Here is a 21,743-nt window from a genome sequence, read left to right as displayed (position 1 = left end):
ACTCTCACTTCACTGTGGGTGGTTTGTGCTAGGAGACTGCCCCACCCACAGGAGCTCCAGGGAGAGGCTGGGAGCTGTTTTAGACTTCAATGACCAGTAAGAACCCTAGCCACGTGACTATTAATTTTACATTATTATAAATCCAGTAAAATTAAAAATCCAGTTCCTCAGTAGCACAAAGCCACATTTCAAGTGTCCAATGGCCACACGTGGCCATGGCCATCACATGGGACAGCACAGTGTGGACTGTTTCCAACACTGGAAACGTTCCATAGGACAGCACTCTCGTAAGGGATAAAGGCCAGGCTGGCCTTCTCAGCAGGCAGCGAGGGAGCCCCATGTGGCCTCTGTGAGGGGTCTATAGCTAGGGTGGGAGCCCTGGGTGGGCCTAGGCTCAGGCAGCAACTTCCGGGAAGTACTGGAGAGGACGCACTGAGGGCACCTGTGATCTACCTGAGATCAGCTCCCTGTGGCTTCTGGGCAAGGTGTGCAGGGGCTAACGGCACTGGGGGCAAATGAGTGCCGTGCTCCTAGGCCCATCTGCAAGCACAGGGGTCTGGCGGAGCCCCCAGCCTGTACCCCACACTCTGTACTCGCCTGCAGGCGGGCTGTGGGTCCCTCTCCCCACTCTGCCAACTCCCAGTACACCACCTCAGCACCCAAAGGCCTGAGATGGATCTGGAAGTAGTACACTGTGCCTGGAGCTGCAGCCCACAGCATCCTGGGCAAGGAGCCTTCAGAAGCCATGACAAGCATTAAGTCAGTGGACTTCCTATTTGTCAGCATTCCAATAACACGGCAGGTTTTTCAGGCTCCAAAAGACCACCCAGGCCAAAGTATTTGTTTTGCAAGTCCTGCAGGCTGTAATCTTTCAGGCCAGAGCTGCCGCTTCTAGAGGGGCAAGGGTAGGCTGCTGAGATGTTCCCTGGGAAGAGAGACCTGAACATGGCTCCTTCCCGCTGGGGCAGCTGGGGTCTCCAGGGTCCACCCTGACTCCTTCCCACCTCTGACATCTCCAGGGAGGGCAGTGCTGTTCTCACAGATCCATCCTCTATGCCCAAGTTAGCCCCAAGGCACCCTGCGTTGAGGACACACTGCCCATGTCCCTCACCATCTGCATCACGTGTGCTTGGTGTGCTGGTAACTGTCTGAGAAGCACCACAATGGAGGCTCTTGGTTTTGTTCACTGTAGTATCTCCATTTCTAGAAACAGCACCTGGAATACAGACAATGCCCAGCAAATGTTTGTTAAATAAATGAACTCTTCAAGAAGGGCAAGTACATGGGAAATGTGCAGATTGGGTGAAATACAGACTCACATATGAGTTTTTGAGCAAAAGTAAGTCTCACCTTTATGCTAGTTAATCATTTTTGTTCCATAACTGGGGAGGGGAAACAAAAACACTAGGGACACTGGGGGGGCCAGGTGGTATTTGAGCCACTTCTCCCCTTTGCCTCAGCATCCTTCCCACAAAGCAGGCTTCCCTGCAGGCCTCTAGCTCAAACCTCCTGCTACCTTGTTAATAATTTTTTTTCCTCCCACTGTGGGCTATATACCAAGGAGAAACATCAACCATCTTACCTGAAGGTTTTGCCATTTTAGTCTGAAACTAGAGAAGCCCTAAATAGGTTTTGCGATGGTAAAGGTGAGCTAATTTTTCGTTCACCTCCAGCTAATAGGCGGTCCTCCTCCACTTACAGAAGTGAAAGGGCTTCCTAGTGACAGGACATTTGTCAGAAAGTTATGAGTAAGTACAAGCAGGGCTGTATAGGAAGTGCGTATTGAATGATATGACACACTGGCTTCTAATTGCTGCTGCATTTCTGATCAATAATACATGTTTTCAAAAAGCCTTCTGTTTGCATTTACGCAATGGACTGTAACTACTGCAAAGGATCCATTAAGACCTATTTTAAAAAGTGCATTCGTAAAAACTTGTCTAAATCTGCAGTACAGGGCAGATTATGAAACTGCCTGGGGAGATGTTTTTTCTAAAAAGCATTCGAGCCATATTTGCTGGACTTGCCAATCCGAGCTCCCTGAGATCTGTATGGCTTCTTGTGAGCCTGGACTGGCCTTCTCCTGGGCCCAGGTGATGCAAAAGGCTGGCACTGCCAGGCCTGAGGCCCCGCCAAGCTCCAGTGGCCTTGGGCCAGCAGTGCCCTCGGGCTGGAGACTCTGTGGGGACACAGTGGATTCAGTGTGGGCAAAGCCCTGAGGAGCCAGGTGGGGCTCCCAAGTGTGTAATGACATGATGAGATAAGGACTGCTGCGGCAAAGAAGACTCTCAGCTTCCAGGGCTCTCTCCTTCCACTGAGAAGGCTGCAGGTCATGTAGGAGGGTGAAGGAAAAGTGTTAGCTCAGGCAGGCCAGTCTCAGTTGGGCTGCCTTGTCTAGACAGGTGTACACTATTACCTGTGCAGTTGCAGAGCCAGCACGAGGGAAGCAGTCATTTGGATTCAGGGACCACCTGCTTTCTGTGCTAACTCAGCAATGTCCACTGACCTCTGTGGCCTCTTGGCCTCAACTCCTACAGCTGATGGGAATCAGTAGTGACAACTCATTGGCTGTCTGGGGATTCACTTGTCATTGGGCACCTGGGGGAAGGGGACTCTACTTTCCCATTGAGGCCCAGGGACATTCCAGGTCACACAGACAAGAGACAAAGCCAGGACACAGCTCAGAGCCCACCTGCAGCCGTCACACCTCCCGGCCAGACAGCGCTGGACTTCAGAGGAGGCTGAAAGAAGAGGGAGGAAAAGGCCTCCTGAGCAGGAGCTGTGCAGATCGTGCTGGTGCTTCATTTGGGCGTGGCCTCACAACGCTGTAAGGCCTCACAACACTGCGAGGCACTAACCGTGTGACACTCCCAGCTTACAGATGAGGAGCCTAAGTCCCAGGGAGGCAGTTAGCCTGGTTCTGGGGCTAGGGGAAAGGAATGGAGCTGAGATTCCTCCTCGAGAAGAGGGAAGGGGAGGAGGCATGAAAGGAGAAGGGCAGAAAAGCAGAGAAGGGGAGGGAAAAGAGAGGGGAAAGAAATTCAGAGGAGACAAGTCTGTTGTGGGGTCCATGGAAGGGTGAGTTGGGGCAAAGAGTTGAGGTCAGGCCTTCCAGGTGGAGGTGGGCCCTGTCTGAGCCTCAGGGTCTCTGCCAGTATGCAGGACACAGTTGCTCCTGCTCTGGCGCCCTGGGCTGCCTGGACAAGGTAGCCCAACTGAGATTGGCCTGCCTGAGCTAACACCCAGCTCCTGGTCAGGCCCGAGGAGAGTCCTCTCATTGGCCAGGCTGAGGTCCTGTCTGCAAATACCAGCTGTGGGTGAGAGGAAGGCAGGCAGGGCCTCCATAGTCAGGGGAAGGATGTTCCTGAGTCACACCTTGGAGCCCCAGCCTGGTGTGTTGTGTGTTATGGGGACAGCATATTTGAAATGGAGGTAAGTGGATGGGGAGCCCCACGGTGTGCCCTCCCAGCGGGCTAGTGAGCACTGGCTCTCCTTGCAGCTGTACCTAGAGGACAGCAAACAGACCTGCCTGTACCTTAACACCCAGTGGAGTGACAGTGCAGCGGTTTATTACCTCTGCTTACAGAGGGGAAACTAAGTAACAAGCAACCAGCTACAGTACACACAGTCAGCTCCAAAGTCCCTATGCTTCCAGCCTCTCTGTCACATTGCCTGAGACCCCCTCCCATAACCCCTCTGACCACATCTGGCCCCAGGCAGGGGCCTAACAGGCCTCAGTCAGCAGTTCCTGGAATAATGTCTAGCCTTTTAATGCCTGCAGGACTGGGCTGTGCTCCTGGCTTTGTTTCCTCATCCCTGTAAGGTCCCCTGGGCCAGGATTTCCTTTTAGGAGTCTCCACTCCTAAAAGCAGACTTTCTCCCTGAGTTGCCACAGCCACCTGGGTCCATGATCACAGAGCACCCTACCCTCACCAGCAGCTCCTCCCCACCTGGACAAGCCGGCACCAGATGGGATCTCTGTCTGTGCTGGGCTTGACCTCCCTTCCCTGAGCTGTCTTTTGGGGCCAGACCCAAGGGGGTCCAGGTAGGCATCACCTGCTCAGAGGCAAGGAATGTTGCAGGAATAACCTGTGAGCTGCCCGCCCATGGAGCATCTTATCCTGTGCTGAGAGCAAGGCCTCACTAACACTATTTTAGTCACTCCTCCCAGCCATCCAGATGGGGGAGCACTATTTCATCCCCCATTTTAGAAATGGCAAAACCAGAGAGGTACAGTGATTTGTGCAATGTCACATGACTGTAAGTGGCAAAATTCAAACTGCACTGACTCACTCCAAAGCAGAATCCTGTATCAGAACCTCTTGCGGGACTCTTTTTTAAGATGCGGATTTTTATGGAGGTGGAGCCCAGGAATCTATGATAAAAGGAGGGCTGTGGGCTGGGTGCAGAGCACTGACAACACTGGGACGTACCCACTGCCCCCAGCTCCTAGAGAGCTTCTCAATGCCTATAGGAGCCCATGTCCCTCAACAGGGCAAGGATGGTAGAGCCAAGTCCCAAGCGTAGGCATGGCTATGATTTATGGAGCACTCACTTGTGCCTGGCACTGAGCTCCACCCTCACACATACTCCCTTTTCTATCCTCATCCGTTCTGATGGGGATGTTTATAGTTGGAAGCTGAGGCACAGAGAGAGATGACTAGGGGAAGCCAGGACAGAGAACAGGAACCTTCTGCAAACTCTCCCATGCAACTGTCCCAGGTGCCCCCAGGACAAAGTGCAGCAAAGGGAGGGGCTTCCTGGGGAATCAGACTGGCACCTTTGGATTCAGCTGCAGCTCAGGCTCTGACCTTGCCCTGTGGGACCTCAGGGAGGCTGCATTCATTTCCTCTTTGCTGGGAGAAGAAGCGCCTTCCTGCCATTCTGATACTCTTGATCTTAAGCCAATGTACAGTCCTAGGCAGAGCTGAGTCAGCCCCCGCCCGTAGTCCGAAGCCAGCAAGCCCAGGACTTCACTCCTGCCCCCTACTGGGTGCCCTCCAGACAAGTCCCTGGGCATGCACGTGGGGGAGGGTACGCACCCAAGTCCATACATGTTAGTACATACATATGCACATATGCACACATATGTACATGTATGTGCAATGGTACACATGTGGGCCCCCCCTGACATTGATCTAAAAGGAGGGCAATGCCCACACCATAGTGTCAGGTATCTATTCAAGACCCCCCAAAAAACAAACAAACAAACAAACAAACAACAACAAAAAACCCAAGGGTGGAGATGGAAAGAGAGTGGAAGGGGGAGGGGGACCCAGGCAGGAGCACAGCCTCAGATGGGACACACAGAGCCAGCTAGAATCCAGCCTGTTCAGTGTCAGCCAAGGCCAGGCCAGGGTACTTCCTGGGAGGTAGTAGGGTGGGGATGGTTGGAAGAATGGGTCAAGTCACCCCTCTTCCTTCTGCATTTTCCTGCCACAGGAGCCTGTTTGTAATAGTAAAGTCCCCCTCAGCCCCTCACTTTCTACTCAGGTTCCTTCCCTGGGCACAGTCCTGAGTGTCCAGCCTTGGTAGCCATTAGCACCAGAAATAAGGGTCTATCTACAAACAAGGGAGCCCCCTGTGGCCACGAGCCCCATAAATCCGAGGGTGTGGGGCTCTGGGCATGTGAGGCAGGCAACACAAGGTCTGATGGCTGAAGGGTGGCTCTCCTGAGCCGGGCATGCTGTGCCCTGGCCTCTTGCCACAGGCCAGCTCTGGCCATCCCAGCTGGCAGAACCCCCAGCCATCCTGTCTTGGCAGCTCCTCCTCCTGCCTGCAAGGCTGACTTCACTTTGACTTCATATCTGCAGTGATGTGCAGACCTCGTATTCAGCCCTGAGCTCAGCCAGGCAAGAGGGTGGAGCCCCAGCCTCTTGTGCACAGCAGGAAGAAGAGACCCTGAAGGGCGCCCCTAAGGCCAAGGTGCGCTGGACCCTCCCACCCCAAGGCTTCCATTCCTCTGGCCCTGGTGGAGGCCAGACCTCAAAAGGTAGCTAGGGGGTAGGAGGAGAACAGTGGGTTTTTCCCACAGAGGTCTAGAACCCGTCTCCAACCTCATCCCAGGAACTCCATGTTAGGGCTACTGAGTTCCCCCTTTCTGGGATTGTGTTGTGGGTATCCTTTCTTTGGGCGAACATTATATTATTTGAGGCTCCTGTCCCTCCCTGCTACTCGCTCTCCAACTCAGTTCGACATCCAAAGAGCTCTTCTTTTAGGGGTGGCTACTCTCCAAGCACCCCACTAGGCCGCCAGGACCAGGTCTGAGAAATGGCGGAGGAGGCGTTCCACGCCAAGAGCCTGGTCCTCAGGTCCGCTCGGGTTCTTCCCAGCCAGGCTGCCCAGACACCGCATTCCCGCGTGGTTTAATTGTCTCGTGTGGGAGGCGGGGAAGGTTGAAGGGTGGGTACAGCGAGGGCGCACAGGCTGAGAAAGAGTGGCTGTGAGTGCGGACGGCGCTGAGGTTGGCAGGCCAGCACCCGGCGCCCCACACCTCGCTCCTACTCCTGTTCCGCTTAGACCACGCCCGCACCGCACGTCCAGCACTGATCCGCCACCCGAGCCTCGCTGGGTCCGCACCAGGCGCTGCCGGGCGGGTATCCCGAGCCCCGCCCCTACCGCACCCCGCCGGCACCCTGGCCCCGCCCGGCCCGCCCCCCTGGCAGCGCCGCCCCGCCCCTGCCCGCTCCTCCAGCGCAGCCCGCGCCAGCTTTGCCTCAGTCCGGCGATCAGAACCCGGCCCAAGCAACGGAGAGCGCCCCGGTGTCGCGCTCCGACGCTCCGCGCCCGCAGTGTCCTCCGCGTCCGCCGCGTCCCGGGCGGGATGGAGCGGCCCGGCTGAGTACTACACCCGCCGCCTACACCCCGTTTCCGAGCCACCATCCTCTTGCCGCGGTCCCGGCGCACACGGGCGATGGCGAAGACGACGGCGGGGCTGCGGTGGCTGCTTCTGCTGCCTCTGCTCGGCGAAGGTAAGTCCTGCTGGCGGCCAGGGCCAAGTTGGAGTGGCGGAGTGGACGCAATCGAAAACGCCGTTCTGTTTGCCGCGGGCCGCAGGCAGCGCTTTTGCGGGCCGCAGGGGCGGGGCGGGGAACGAGGTGGTGCGGCGGGCAGGGCGCCTCAGGCCCCAAGCTGGGCGGGTCTCGGGCTGGAGAGGGACGCGGGCTGGGCCCGGTGGCCGAGGTCGGTGTTCACCGTGCGAGCCGCAGCCGCGCGTCGCAGTCTGGTCGCGCTTGGACCGAAGCGGACAGATACTGTCGCCCTTTCGTCGCAGGTAGCGCGGGACGGGTGAGGTAGCCCTAGAAAGCCAGCGACCGGTGCACGGAGTTCTGTTTCTGCAAAAGATCGCTGCGTCCTGGTTTCCTTTCCGCGCTCCACGTGGGTGCATTCCTCCTCCTGCCCTGATCCCCTGGCCCGCAGTGGGGTGAGGAGGGGATCTCCTCTTTTATAAAACGTTGCTTTTCCCTCGTGAGTTTTTTGCCGCCCAAGTCTTCTAAAAAATCTAAAAGCCTGTGGTTTCTGGGAAGCCTGCCCTCGATGGCCCACTCAGACTGGCCCAGCGCAGCCCACGGAGGGCCCACCGCGGTCGAGCCTCACCAGGCAGGCTTTTTTAGAGTCGCACGCCGCTGCCAGGCAGGGGCATCTGAAGGTGCGGCCTTTGGGACCATATGACGGCTCTGGGTCAACATTTCATAAGCACTTTTGACCATCTTGGAGTAGGGTGTAGGGCCGTATGCCACCAGTGTTGGTGCTGGGAGCATTAGATATGCTCTTGCAAAGGCTGGTCACCACCCCACCCCCAAACCCTGACAGGATGAACCCCAAGGCGGTAGATAGAATCTTTGACTCCCCTCGGCCATGCATTTTACTTCCGTTCAAACCATCCCTGACTGATCCCCTCCTGCTGTGCTTCTGAATGAAGTTTCCCTCAAAGAGGGCAAGAGTCCTGGCCACCTCCCTCACACTACTTACAAAGGGTTTTCTCTCCCTATGGCCTTTGGGGACAGAACAGGCGGTGGCACCCTGTCTCTAGCCCCAGGTCCTGCACAGATTCTGGGTTCACAGGCCTGCGCAAGGCTTCGTTTGTGTGACTGGATCCCTGTCTCAAGGAGCAGATACTGAAGCCAGAATCCTCTTCAGTGCATCATAGAGAGGGCAGGGGAGAAGCCCTTTCTTTGCCGTGGGGATGAATGTGGGAAGGGAGTCTGTTTCCAGTATTGGGACTCTGGGCTCAGTGCTGCTAGAGGAAGACAGCAGGAGGCTGTGAATACAGCCTGGGGGCAGCAGGGCAGAAGTAAACAGGAACAGGGTGTTATAGAGATCTCCTGTAACTCTTGGGTTGCAACTTTGTAATTGTGGGCTTGTGGTCAGGTGTGAGCCAGAAGCAGAGTGCTGAGTGCAGCCTTAGCAGCCTGCAGAGGCTTTCCCCATACCATTCCACAGCCTTGTGCTTAGCTGCTGTGCTCAGTGGAACTGTGGGGGGGCTGAACTGTGGGGGCTGGGCTGCAAGGGTGGGCCTGTGGCACTTGGCAGGAATAGGTGGCTTTTCTATCGCTGTGGCCCACAGAGTTGGGTGGCCAAAGACAGGCTTTCGAATCCAGTGAACCCCCAACTCTGCCCACCCTTCCCTTGGGATGACAAGAAACCACGATTGGTGGCACTGAGAGTGGAGCGGTGGCCCCACACCACACAAGAAGAGACCGCCGAGGCCTTGGAGAGGCCTGTGGGTGCCCTCTACCAGGAGCAGCAGCCCTGGAACTGCCGGAACCCGGGTCTCAGTGAGCCGCTCCCCGCTGCCACTAGCGTGCCTGCAGCTGCGCCTGGACCCGCCCAGGCTGGGAGCAGCTGGGCCTCTGGGCGCCCTCTTGTGGATGCAGCGCTCCAGTGCCTGACCTGTTGGGAGGAGGGGCTGGGTCTCCAGAGGATGCAGGTTATCCCCTGCTGGGCAAGATGCCTCCCCAAGACCGGAAGCTCCCTTCGGTGCTGGGGGACTGACAGGAAGTAGGTATGGGAGGTGACTCAGAAAGGGTCAGTGGCCATGAGCAGAGAGCAGGGAAGGAGCAGCGCTGCCTCCGGGCTGGCAGGGGTGGGCTGGAGGACCCAAGGAGACCCAGAGCGAGGCCATGGGAACATAGACAGACACACACCCCCCCCAGCCTGCCTCCCCCTACTCTTATTGTGTGTAGCCGCACACACCGTCAGAAAAGGTGCCAACGCAGACACAGACTACCAGAGCAGGGCAGGACTTGCCTTCTCACTTACACCCTGGTATTTGTGCTCACACCCACATACACACACTCCCACATCCATTCTTGCTCACACTCATAGTCATCACCAGGACACACTCCTGTCCTTTCTCAAGGAGACATGTTCATGATAACTGTGGACACACACACTCCCCTCCTTGCCACTCACACACACTGGGATCCCTCATGTGCACACAGGGACACTGGCCCTCACCCCCGCCCCCAACCATCAGCCCTGGCTACCTTTAAACCAGAGCTAGGGAACCTCCACCTAACAGTTGTTCTTAGAAGAGTTTCTGGCCCTTTGCTGCTCGGCTCAGGTCCAGCCATCCCTGAGGCATAGATGAGGAGTCAGAATCCCAGCTTCTGGGACTCCACCTGCACATGTCCCAGGCTGACCCCTTGTCCAGCACCATCTCCTTGACCGCCTGCCTGCAACTCCTCAGCAGGATCGCGTTTCTCATCTTCCTGGCCTGGCTCCTTAGCTCCCATTTTGCTCAGCCTTCTTGCTGCAAGGAAGGCCTGGGCAGGTGCTCCTGCCTGGACCAGCAGGTGTCTGAGTGGCCCCTGGTCAGGGAGGATGCCCCACTAGTCTTACTTTCTCTTTTGGCTCCTCCCTTCTCTTTGGCCAGGGGCTAATAGAAGGTGGATCCTGCTTCATCAGGCTCTCCTGGGCCCTATCCCCTTACCCCGACTCCCCGCTAAGCCCCTCTGGCCTCTGAGAGCTTGACCCACACTGGCTGCCCTAGACCCCAGCAGGGACCAACCTACCCACGGACAGAGACTGGGCCAGCTGGTGGGTTCCTTAGGGTGGAGCCTGAGAGCAGAGTTAACGGGAAAGTTTAGCAAGCCCATTGCTAAATTGTCTTTATTCTATGAAATTGCTTTAGGAATGGCTAACTAAATCAGTTTCCTTGGTGGTGTGAAGAAAATGGGACTCATTCACCTAATGGGGAGCTAATGGACTTTCAGGCAAGGGAGGAGAAAACTAATTAAAAATTATGGTATCTGTTAAAACCGAGCCTGAGGTACTAAGGGGAAGGAAGGGCCCGGAAGCTGCCACTCCCACTGAGGCCTTCCCCCACTCTGAGACCTGAGAGAGGACACCTCCCTCCCCTGGCCATCACTGGATACAGCATCAGCCACACCACAAGGGGCTCACAGCCTGCTGGTCTATGCTGAGCACACCTGTCTGCTAGCTCACTGTGTCCTCCCAAAACCCTGTTTTCCCACTTCACAGGTGAGGCAACTGAGGCTCCTGTAGCCTGTGAACTTGAGCCCAGAGAGAGCACTTAGTGACTCCCCACCCCTAGGTCTCTGACTTTCAGCAAGCGCATTCTCTAGGCCAGAGGTGGTGGGAATACGGTGGGGCTGAGGAGGGGTCCTGGGATGGGAACGTGGCCCTGAGCCTGCTCCCACACCAGTGACTCACCTGGTCCAGGGACCCTGGGGGCAGCCTGGCCCAGGTATGAGAGTGTAGTATAGCTCTGTGCTGAGTCTCCTGAAACAGGAGTCCCTCGGGGTCTCAGCTGGTTTCTCAGATGGGACCACTGCTTTAGCTGATTGCTGGGAGTCTTGTGGGTCTGGGGACTGCCACCAGGCATGGCTCTGTCATGGCCAGCCCCAGGGGAGGACGCTTGTGTGCTCTGGTATGGCAGGAAGAGGTCTGTGTGCTGGTAGTGCAGGCCAGAAGTGTGTCCCCTGCACCCACCTTCTTCCTGGGGACCCAGCACCTGACAGAAGCTACTGCACTGAAGAGAGAGGGGGTAGGGTGAGGGGCAAGGCTGGGCTTCAGGGGGCGTGGGTACAACTGTGTACCCTTGTCCAGGGCAGGACCCTCCACCCTAGGACTCCAGGACAGACTGGGAGAAGGAAGCGCCCAAGGCGACACCCAGAAAAAAAGGCAGTGTGAAAGAAGTGCCCCCTCCCCAAAGTGGCTCTTCCTTCAGTGCTGTGGTAGTAGCTACATTTCTACTGTGGAGCCCTTTCCCCCTTCCTCTGAGTGTGGGGGAGGACACTTCCTGGTGTGGGGGTCTTATGCAGTGACCTTGGTGGCCACTCAGTTCAGAGGCTGACCTCCCCCTCCTCCTCCTCATTTATGCAGTTGTTTTTCTGAGTGAATGACTTAATAGTAACAGTCCCAGTAATAGTGATTAGCCCACACACATTCTGCGAGCTACCACAGCTTCCCAGGGCTAGGGATGCACAGTGGGGGACAACAGAAGGGCCCTTTGACCTCATAGCTATTACTTTCAGGGAGAGACATGGGCAATAAAGGAAGCCGTCACTTATCTCAAGTGTGTGTATGATTTCAGATGGAGGCCAGGCAGGAGGCAGGCCATGGGGGAGGGTGGCAGGGGCCGGTGGGCAGCCACACTGTGAAGTGGCCATCCTGGCCATGGGTCGAGGGACGTGAGGGCAGTGAGGGGTCATCTGTCTCCCTGCCGCCTCCTTCCCATTCCTTCCTTCCTTCTCATTTGCCTTCCCTGTTCTGAGCTTTATGGGGTGGGGTGATTTGGCCCCTGGAAAGCTGGAGGGGTCAGTAAGACGTAGAGAGGTCAGGCCCAAGAAGTCTCTCTGGGGGCCTGGGGAGGGCACTCCTGGGGGGCTTGAAAGGGTCAGAAGGCTTAGGCCTCCGAGATCCCACCTGGCTTTCCCTTCCCCACCCCAGAGTGGCAGAGAGTGGCAGCCCAGGGGTGGCATTGGGGGTTTCAGGGAGGCTCCACCTTACTTTGAGGATCTTAGAAGACAGACCCTCTTTGGGTGTAGAGCCCCTGAGGACTTAGAGGCCCTGTGGACTGGGCCCTTCCCCTGTCCTCCCTCCCCACCTGGTCCTTCCACAGCTCATCTTCCCTGAGCTCTGGGACCAGATGAGGTCTGGGCTTCCATAGAGCTCTGGCCTCATAGCTGTGTAATTGTGGGAGCCTCTGGGACCCTCCCTCTTCCCCCAAGGCTGGAAGCTGTGAAGCCAGTGGACCCCCAAGCTGTCCACCCTGAGAACTCTGGGCAAGGTGGGGGTAAGGCAAGAGGTGGCGCATGGTGTCTCTGTACCCTTAGTTCCTCCCCTATTGGAGCTGATGGCCCTAGAAAGTGCCCCTGTGGAGTAATTGACGCCAGTGGACCTTGAGGGAGGCAGTCCAGGCACCACCTGGGCCCTCAAAGAGAGCAGATGGCCAGCCTCAAGCAAATACCTCTGTTTGCTTTTGCTTTGTGGGTGGCTCCACAAAGCATAGCAGACAGGGCACCACCACAGGAAGGTCACCTGTGCACCTGGATAGGTGTGTGCCCACCTGGTGCACCAGCCATTGCAGGCTCTCCATGACATCAGTGATATCCTTTGGGGCTGGGGCTGGGGCTCTTCAGACCTGCTCAGGGGTGGCACCTGTGTCCCTGAAGGTCCAGGTCCTGGGGGCCCCAATTCCCCCTGCCCGCCAGATGTGAGGGTCTTCGCTCCTCTGTGACAAGGGTGAAGATGTCTGGATTCTGCAGGACCAAGGGCTCCAGAGAGGTGCCTGAAGGAGAGTGTGGCGCGGGGGAAGGCAACGGGGCAGAGCTCCGAGCCTGCCTGGAGCTCCAGCCCTCATCTGGGCTCTGATTGGTGAGAAAGAGCTCTGTTGCTAAAACAATCAGAAAGCCTGTGCCAAGACAATGCTCATCAGAAATGGTTGGAATCCACTCCCCACCGTCCATGTGCCCGTGTGATTGCCAGAAAATTCAAATGATTCTTACTCTTTCAGAAAGGGAAAAATTAAAAACATAATTTCCTAAAATTTAACCAATGGCTAGAAAACACTGGGAAAGATATGCGCTCTGTGCCAGGACCTGGGGATGGGGTGAATGTGGGGCTGAGCTGGTGGCACAGTGTTGGTGGGCATCTGAGTGGAGGGAGAGAGTTTATTGAGTTTTTTCCTTGGACTTTTCTGGCCAGTGCAACAGGCAAAGACAGAAACAGTGAAACGGTGAAAGACACAAGCCAGGGCTGGCGCTGGACACGGGCTTTCTCGAGCCTGCTCTCCCATCCTGCCTGCTACACTGACCGTGGCGTCTCTTTTCTGGAGAGAAGAAGGGTGGAGTCAGGCACAGGGCACTGTGCTAGCAGCCACTTGCCGTGGAGTGGCGCAGCGCCCCCCTGTGGAAGCAAGGTGACCGTGCGCTTAGCACCACCGGGAGGGAGTGAGCCCGGTTGGGGAAATTGCGAGTGGTCCCTGCTGCAGTGGGACCACGGACATGACTCCATGGAACCCTGGGAGGTCCTGACTGAGGACCCCTTGGAATCTTCTTTGCTTCCCCAGATGCCCACCTGCCTGTCTCTGCGAGGAAAGGCAGGACTGCACTTGGTGACAGAAACCCCAACATAGTCCGTGTGTGTCCTGCTTGTGGCGCCTTTGTCACCCACTTCATGCACAGGGAGGGCACAGAACTCTGAGCAGCCGGCCTGGAGGGGCCCACAGCCAGCAGCCCGTGTTCCACAGGCTGGAACCCTGCCACAGGCTCCTGGGGGTCCCTCCTGGAACTTGTGCCCCTGTGCACTGGCTCTTCCAGGTGACATCTCCTAGTCAGCACAGCAGGGGCCTGTGTGAGGCCTAGCAACTAGGGGAAGAGAGGGAGGGGGTCACGGTGGCAAATGATTACAATTTCCTTTTTTTTTTTTTTTTTTTAGGTGAGAGTCATGTAACGTAAAGTTAACCATGTTCAAGTGAACAGCTCAGTGGCGTGGGGTCCAGTGTCGCGTAGGCATCACCTCTACATAGTTCCCAAGCATTGTCCTCACCCCAAAAGGAAACCCCATATCCGTTAGGCTTTGCTGCCTGTTTCCCCATCCCAGCCCCTGGTAACCGCCACTCCCGCTCTGTCTCTACGGATGTGTCCGCTTTGGATATTTCACATAAGTGGGCCTTTCACTCACCCTGATGCTTTCAAGCTGCATCCATGTTGTAGCATATGTCGGTACTTCATTCCTTTTCAGGGGTGAGTGATGTTCCGTGGCAGATACAACCACATTTCTTTATCCATTCATGTCTTGATGGACATTTGGGCTGTGTCCACCTTTTGGCCATTGTGAATAATGCTGCTATGAACATTCATCTGTTTGAATCCTTATTTTCAGTTCTCTTAGGTACCTGCCTAGGAGTGGAATTGCTGGGTCCCAATGGTAATTCTAAGTTTTATTTTTTGAAGAACTGCCAGACTCTTCCACAGTAATTGAACCATTTTACATCCCCACCAGTAATGTGTGAGGATGCTAGTTTCACCACAACATCACCAACTTATGTTTTGGTGGTTTGTTTGTTTTTTTCTGTTTGTTTGTTTGTTTTTAATTATAGCCATTCCAGTGGGTACAAATGGTATCTCATTGTGGTTTTGATTTGCATTTCCCTAATGATCAGTGATGTTGAGCATGTTTTCACGTGCTTCTTGGCCACTTGTATCTTCTTTGGAGAAACGTCTATTTAGGTCCTTTGCCAAGGTTTTAATTGGGTGAGTTGTCTTTTTGTTGTTGGGTTTACTTTGCTTTATCAAATCTCCAAGTATTTCTGAGAAGCACTTTCGTCCAGTGGCATATGTGTCAGTGTCTGAGCCCCAGGTCCCTTTGGGGGAAGACAAGAGTTCATCTGATGTCCTTCTCTGGGGGTTGAGTCACCATGACCCCACAGGGACCCTGAGGACATTCTCAGAAGACGTAGACCCTAAAGCCTCATTGAACTTAAACAACCCAGAAGCAATTGTGTCACAACTTGTGTGTGAGACACTGATGCCCGGGGACTGCACTGTGAAGGACAGGAAGGGAGGGGTGCCACGCACCAGTGACCCACCAGCCCACCTGCCAAGGCGCGGCTCAGCTGCAGGGGAACCCAGGGCTGCCCTGTCTTGCCTCAATGCAGAGTCTAAATATAACCAGGCAGAGAGGTAAGCTGATTACTGTAATTGCCACTGTGCAGTGTCATGCTGCCAGTCCTTTGACAGTGGTACTTACTGAGGCAGTGACCCCCCTCCCCACCTTGCACCCAGAAGATGCACAACTGCCGGAGCCCAGCGTGGGGCAGGTAGGCCTTGGCTGAGGGGTAGCAGGAAGCCTTTACAAGCATGGCAGGTCTGATTCCAGAGTTGGGGGTGGGGTGGGGAGAAAGGAGATCCAGCTTCTGTCTGCAGGTGTTCTCTACCTGGGCTGTCCCAGCAGCACTTTCAGGGAGTTCTCAGCTGGGGACAGACCCAGAGAGGCCACGTGCCCAGCCGGTTGCACAGCCAGGCAGTGAAGGAGCGTAGCCCGGTCTGCCCTCGACTTTCTGCTTCCTCCTGTCACACTGCAGTCTCTCCTTCAAATTTAGGCTCATTTCCTCTTGCCTTTTCAGGGGCCAAGGAGGACATGTGTGGTTCTAATCGTGTTCCAGCCCCATGTCCTTCACCTCACTGGGGCCACCTAAGCCAAAGCCCACCCTAGTTCCCATCGTGCCCACCATCCGACCTCTTGGCCCCGGTCAGGAAGTTCATTCTGTGACTGCTCCTGCACAGATGCCACATAGACTCATAAGGGAATCAGAATCTGATCTGAAAGGAGCCTCAGCATCAGGTGTAACCCTTTCATTTTACAGATGGGAAAGCTGAGGTCCAGAGGGAGCTGTGAGCTGTCACCTGGGGAGGCATCAGTTGAGGACTTGGTTACCATGACCTGTTTTCCATACAGCCACACCAGCCCTGGAGTTGGGTTCCTTTTCACAATTGAAGCTGAGAGTCTTTGAGCTCTGTCGCCCCCAGGGGGCTAGATGACAGCGTCTAAACACAGGTAGTGTGTGCCCAGCACTGGTCTGCTGGGCATGTAGTGGGCCTTCTGGACTCGTTGACTGGTCTGGCCCAGGTCTACACTGCTGCTACCTGCCTCTCTTGGAGGCTTCCCAAATTTCTGCCCTCCACTCTCCCAGCAGAGCATACCCTGAGGCCTTCCTTGTTCCCCCCCCTCCCCCCCCCCCCCGCCTGAGGAAGAGACCAGCTTCTGTTCCAGAGAGTGGTGGCCCTGCCTGGGGGTCCTGCCTGCAGCCCACCCTGGCTGTACATCCTGTGCTCACAGCAGGAGTTGGGGGAGGAGAGGATAGCAGGCCCGAAGCTACAGGGAGGGACTGAGGGGGGCTCCCAGAGGGAGCACTATGACATCCCAAGTCTTCCCCTCTTTTCACGAAGGAGGGAACGCATGCTGGAGCAGGAGGGTAGGCTGGCTTGGCAGAAGTCCACAAGCCCCCTAGAAGATGGGGCTCCCTTTCAGAGACCCGACTCCGCCCCCGCATTCCTCTCAGACATGACAAGGAGGAGCATCCAGACCTAGGATGGCCTCCCAGCTCCCCTTGGAGCTGCAGTGGTTCCAGCAAAGCCCAGCTCTAACAGGCTGCTGAGGGGTCATGGAGACACCTTTGTCCCAGTCACCCCATGTGGGTATCCTGTGTGGGTGCTGCTCTCCCAGGGTCTGCCCTGACCCCATCTCAGGTACAATCATGGGTCACCATCCAAGTACAGAAGCCAACTTGCTGGGTCTCCCTTCTCAGATGTTTGGTGGTGATGGGACCCAGCAGGGCCAGCTGGAAAGACCCTTCGTGGCTCACTTCTATGCCCAACAGTGCAGGGCATGCCAGGCCCCGAGCATCTGGGGGCCCTGGCAGGTGTGCCCTGCAGCAGCCATTCCCGTGTCTGTGCCTGTCAGGCGGGTGCCGCCTGAGCAGACTCCTGCCCTGTTACCCCTTCCCATGCCTTCCCCCTACTTCACTTATGTGTTAAACAGTGAATTTATGCAAGGGAACTTTTAGGGGCACCTGACTTTTAGAAGAGGGTGAAGGAGGCCAGATGGTTATTTATGGTAGCATTTTCCAGCTGGTCTGCAAGCAGGAGGGTGGGTGGCTCAGGGGCCCAGGTTAGGTGCCCTGACTTCTCTGTACGTGTGTGCCTGGCCACTGAGCACAGGGCCCTGTGGCCATGCTCACTGGCCTGGGAGGGGCCTGGGTGTAAGGCCTGATTCAGTCTCCATGGCCTTGGGCAAGGTACTTAGCCTCTCTCTGCCTCAGTTTCCCCCTCTGTAAGACAAGAATCATAATCGTCCCTACCTCTGGCAGTTGTATTAAGTAGGACAACGCACGCGAAGTACTCTGAATGGTGCCTGTCACAAAGAGTGCTCTGTAGGAGTCTTACAGGTTAATATTGAACGCAGGTGAGAAGGGTGCTGGGCCGGGAGGTGGGGGATGAGGTCGTGTGGGGGTGGGGTGGGGGTGGGAATGTGCAGGACCATCTCTGTTCTAGGAGCTTGAGATAGTGGGATGACAGATTTGTTTAAGGCGGAGGGACCAGGGTCAAATCCGGTGGTGTCCTAGCTTGTCACCCTCAGGCCAGGGCTGGTATACGCAGTCCGCCGGGGCTGTGGGGCACAAGAGCCTGGAGCCAAAGGGGCCTGGTGACCCGCACACCGCACACAGTTATCAGCAGGCCATTTGGGTGGCCAGTCTTTTTCCAGCCAGGCCTTGCCCTGGGTAAGAAATTAATTGTAACATAATTGGCAGTTTCCTTTGCATGGAAGCCGGAAGGAACTGCCGGCGAGGCTGGTGATTAACTCGGCAGCTGCGCAATCACATTTGGACAGAAGTGTCCATCATCTCAGTGAGGCCACTGCAGCTGGCCTGGGCAGGGGTTGACATGTAGGAGGTGGCCTCGGGTGCATGTCTGGGGTCCTGGCCCCTAGAAGCAGAAGGCCGGGGCCTACAGACAGAGGGTGAGTCTGGACTGCTGGCTCCCATGCTCCTGAGCTGTAGACCTCAGGCCTCGAAACCTCAGCTGAGTCCTGGCCCCTTCCCTACTCTGGGCAGAGGGCTATATGGATGACGGGTGGGGGATGTCAGGAGACCCTGGCCCTGGTTGCACCACCACCATTAGTGCAAGAGGTGAATTCTGAATTCTGGGCCTGTTTCCCAGTGCCGAATGAGGAAATGATGTCTCTGACCTACACTGAGAGCTCAGGCAAGGTATGTAAGAAAGAGCTTTTCACTAGTATGGCGTTCCTGCATGCCTCTGAGGCAAGAGCTGGCCCCCGGGTCTCTCCTCTTCCACCAGCTGCTCTGCCAGGTCTCCAGCATCCCTGCCCAGCCAAGGCCCAGGAGGACAGGGGTCTGGGAAGACACTGCTCCCCACATTTGGCCCCCTGCCCTCCTCCACCATGGACCACACCATGGGGGTTCAGGCTAGAGGAATGTAGGTGGGAAGGGCCTTGAGAGCTGTGCTCTGTGTGACGCTCCCAACCAGACAGGCCAACAGAAGCCCTGGGCTCTTCTGGGTGGAACTCTCAGGGGCATGGAGAGCCCCGAACTCATTCTAGGGAGCCTGGCAGCCCGCGTATGCCAGGGCAGTTGTTTGCTCCTTCCTGTGTGCTGGGCCAATCCAGCTTGCCCTTGCTGTGTGCCCAGCCTGGCCCAGGAAGGCCACTCAGCCTTGTGGCCACAGTGGCACAGTGCCCAGTGAGGGCTGCTGGTAGCATTTTGGGAAGAAGGAATTTAAGGGTGGGACTGAGGCTGCACTAAACTGACTAGTACGCCCTCTGGGTACCAGTGAACTAGCTGGCCCTGGCACTTGCTGTGTGCCCAGTGTATGCATGAAGCTGTCCATCTGTTGGGCACACCTACAGAGGCCAGGGTTTCTTCCTCAGAGGTTTTGCAAACAGGCTTAAATCCAAGGTATCAAGATTGGGACAAGCTGTCCGACTTCCCCTAAGGAAGCATTGGCTTGTGAGTGAGTACAGCTCAGGAAAGCCAGGGACCCATGAGCAGAGGCACATGGCTCTCAAAGTGAGGTGCCTGGGGACCCTCAAGTTACCAGAGCCTGCCCAGGCCTTCCCTCAACACCTGCTCTGTGCTGGGCATCTGACACAGTGAACAAGACAGGCCTAGTGCTAGCCCTGTCGGTCCTTAAACAGCCCAACTTTCCTCCCACAACGTGTGTGGGTCAAACCTGGCAAGGCCACTTTCATTGGGAAGCCTCAGGATGGCCAGCAAAGTAAGGATGGGTAGTGGTGGTGATGGGGGTTAGTGAGCATAATGATTGTGGAGGGTAAAATGAAGGTGGTGATGATGGTGTAGATGGTGGTGGGAAGGTGAAGGTGATGACGGTTGTGGTGATGATGGTTCCAATAACTGTGGTGGTTATGTAGTGGTGACAGTATAGGTGGTGCTGATGGGAGTGGGGAAATGGTGGTGCTGATGGTGGTGGTGGTGTAGCCACACACAGGCAGGCACTGAGAGTCCCGTCAGCCCCACCTATGCAGTGCCACAGTGGGGCCAGCCTGCAGGGCCCTTCCGTGCACTCACAGGCAGGGCTGCCGAGGAAGCAACCCTGCCAGCTACAGCTCGCACCTGAGGCCTGCTGCTCCTACCCACGCCATGGGGGGCCCAGCCAGGTCCATGAGCTCTCTGACCTCTCTGAGCTTCCTCACCTGAAATTGTGCTAATGAGAGTAGCCCCTGGGAGGGTGAGATAGTGCCATGAGGTGGAGCAGGCACTGTGCTGAGAGCAGGGCCTAGTATGTGGACATCAGCCTCTTCTTCTGTCAGCATCAGGTAGGAGCTCTGAGAGTTAAGAGAGCAAAGGCCAGTGTGGTCAGCGGCATGCTGAAAGGGCTGAGCTGCACAGGGTCTCGTCCAGGAGCGAGGATGGAGAGGACCATGCACCTGGGAGCCATGGACAAGGTTGGACAGGTGAGCTCAAGGCCCAGAGCCACGGTCTAATGGTGGGACATTCTAATGGTGGCTGCCGGCATCAGGCTGGACATGAGAGGCCCAGCAAAGGGATCAGAAAGACAGCTGGAGGGCCAGCCCGGTGGCTCAGGTGGTTGGAGCTCCGTGCTTCTAACGCCAAAGGCTGCTGGTTCAATTCCCACATGGGCCAGTGGGCTCTCAACCATAAGGTTGCCAGTTCGACTCCCGCAAGGGATGGTGGGCTGCGCCCCCTGCAAGTGACAACCTGCAACTGGACCTGGAGATGAGCTGCGCCCTCCACAACTAAGACTGAAAGGACAACAACTTGACTTGAAAAAGTCCCAGAAGTACACACTGTTCCCCAATAAAGTCCTGTTCCCCTTCCCCAATAAAATCTTTAAAAAAAAAAAAAGAAAAGAAAAGAAAGACAGCTGGAAACAGGTGTGTGTGGTGGCTGCCCAGGGTAGGTGGGAGCCCGGGAGGCCACTGAACTCCTGGGTACAGGGAAGGCAAGAAGGAACTGGGTCTATGAGGGAGGCTCCTGGCAGGGTGATGTGAGTGGTTGTACAGGGCCTGGGGTGGGCACCTTGGCATGTGTGGGGAGGACGCAGGGCCACAAAGGCAGAGGGAAGTATTCTGAGTCAAAGTCGGCAGGCCTGCTTCTGGGCTCTGCCTTTTCTGTAGGGACCAAGTGATTCTCTGGAGCAGGGCCACATCGTGACCACCGTGGGTCCAGGCCCTGTGACCTCCGTGGGCCCCTTTTCCCATAAGAAAGGTAATTGTGTTTTATGACTGTGTTGGTATAAAAACAAGTATAATCCACACCATTTTATTATTACATATTCTTATTTCTTCTTTTTGATTTTAAGGTAAATTAAAACTAGTTTGTGTGGGCCCCTGGCACTGCTCACTGTGCCTGCTGGGCCGTAGGTTCTGGGGGTAGCACGCAGCAGCAGTCACAATGGCGGTGCCTGTCGGGAATGGAGGCCCACTGGGCCAGTGCTGAGGGTCCGCCCGTGCGACTGGCCTCTATGTCCCTGCACACACCAGATGGCGAGCTCCTTAGTCACTCAGGTCTCTCCTGTAGCTGGGCGTTGTGGTCCAGTGAGTGACCAGCAGCCAACACAGGATCTGCAGCAGAAACCAGCCATGTCAGCTATTTACCTGGCCTGTGGCAGGTCACCAGGGCAGCTTTGGTGGGATGCCAGAGGGGGCCAAGAACTACCTGGTTCTGTTTGGCCCTGATTCTGGCTAAAGAGAGCACATCTTGAAAACTGAGACACCCCTCTATGACATCAAAAGCACAGGCAACAAAAGGAAAAGTAGATAAATTGTACTACATCAACACTTAAAACTATCCATCAAAGGACACACTCAATGAAATGAAAAAGCCACCTATGGAATGGGAGAAAGTATTTGCAAATCATATAGCTGATAAAGCAAGGGTTAATAGTCAGGACGTATAAAGAGCTCCTACAACTCAACAACAACAAAAACCCAATTCAAAAATGGGCAAAGGACTTGAACAGACATTTCTCCAAAGAGGCTATACAAATAGCCAATAAGCATGTGAAAAGATGCTCAACAGCACCAATCATCAAGGAAATGCAAATCAAAACCACAGTGCGGATACCACCTCACACACCAGGATGGCTACTATCAGAAACAGAAGTTTACAAGCATGAGTAAGGATGTGGAGAAATTGGAACCCTCCGCACTGTCACCTAGTAGGCATGTAAAAAATTGCAGCCACTATAGAAAACAGTATGAAATTCCTCAAAAAA

General features: G+C 55.8%; 1 protein-coding gene across 1 annotated transcript in view; it reads left to right on the top strand.

The window, feature by feature from the left end:
• The first annotated feature begins 6,652 nt into the window (after nucleotides 1-6,652).
• The window catches only part of RET (ret proto-oncogene), a 58,310-nt gene continuing 43,219 nt past the window's right edge, over nucleotides 6,653-21,743 (top strand). Inside the window, exon 1 of the mRNA XM_019719108.3 lies at nucleotides 6,653-6,971. Coding sequence (XP_019574667.2) covers nucleotides 6,914-6,971 — 58 coding nt within the window. The 5' untranslated portion in view covers nucleotides 6,653-6,913. The remainder of the gene's footprint in view (nucleotides 6,972-21,743) is intronic.

This window comes from Rhinolophus sinicus, chromosome 15, assembly GCF_057876585.1.
Source record: "Rhinolophus sinicus isolate RSI-liver-muscle chromosome 15, RSI-T2T, whole genome shotgun sequence".
NCBI classification, from domain to species: Eukaryota; Metazoa; Chordata; class Mammalia; order Chiroptera; family Rhinolophidae; genus Rhinolophus; species Rhinolophus sinicus.
The sequence above is the reverse complement of the archived record's forward strand: the minus strand, read 5'-3'. Positions and strand labels throughout refer to the sequence as shown.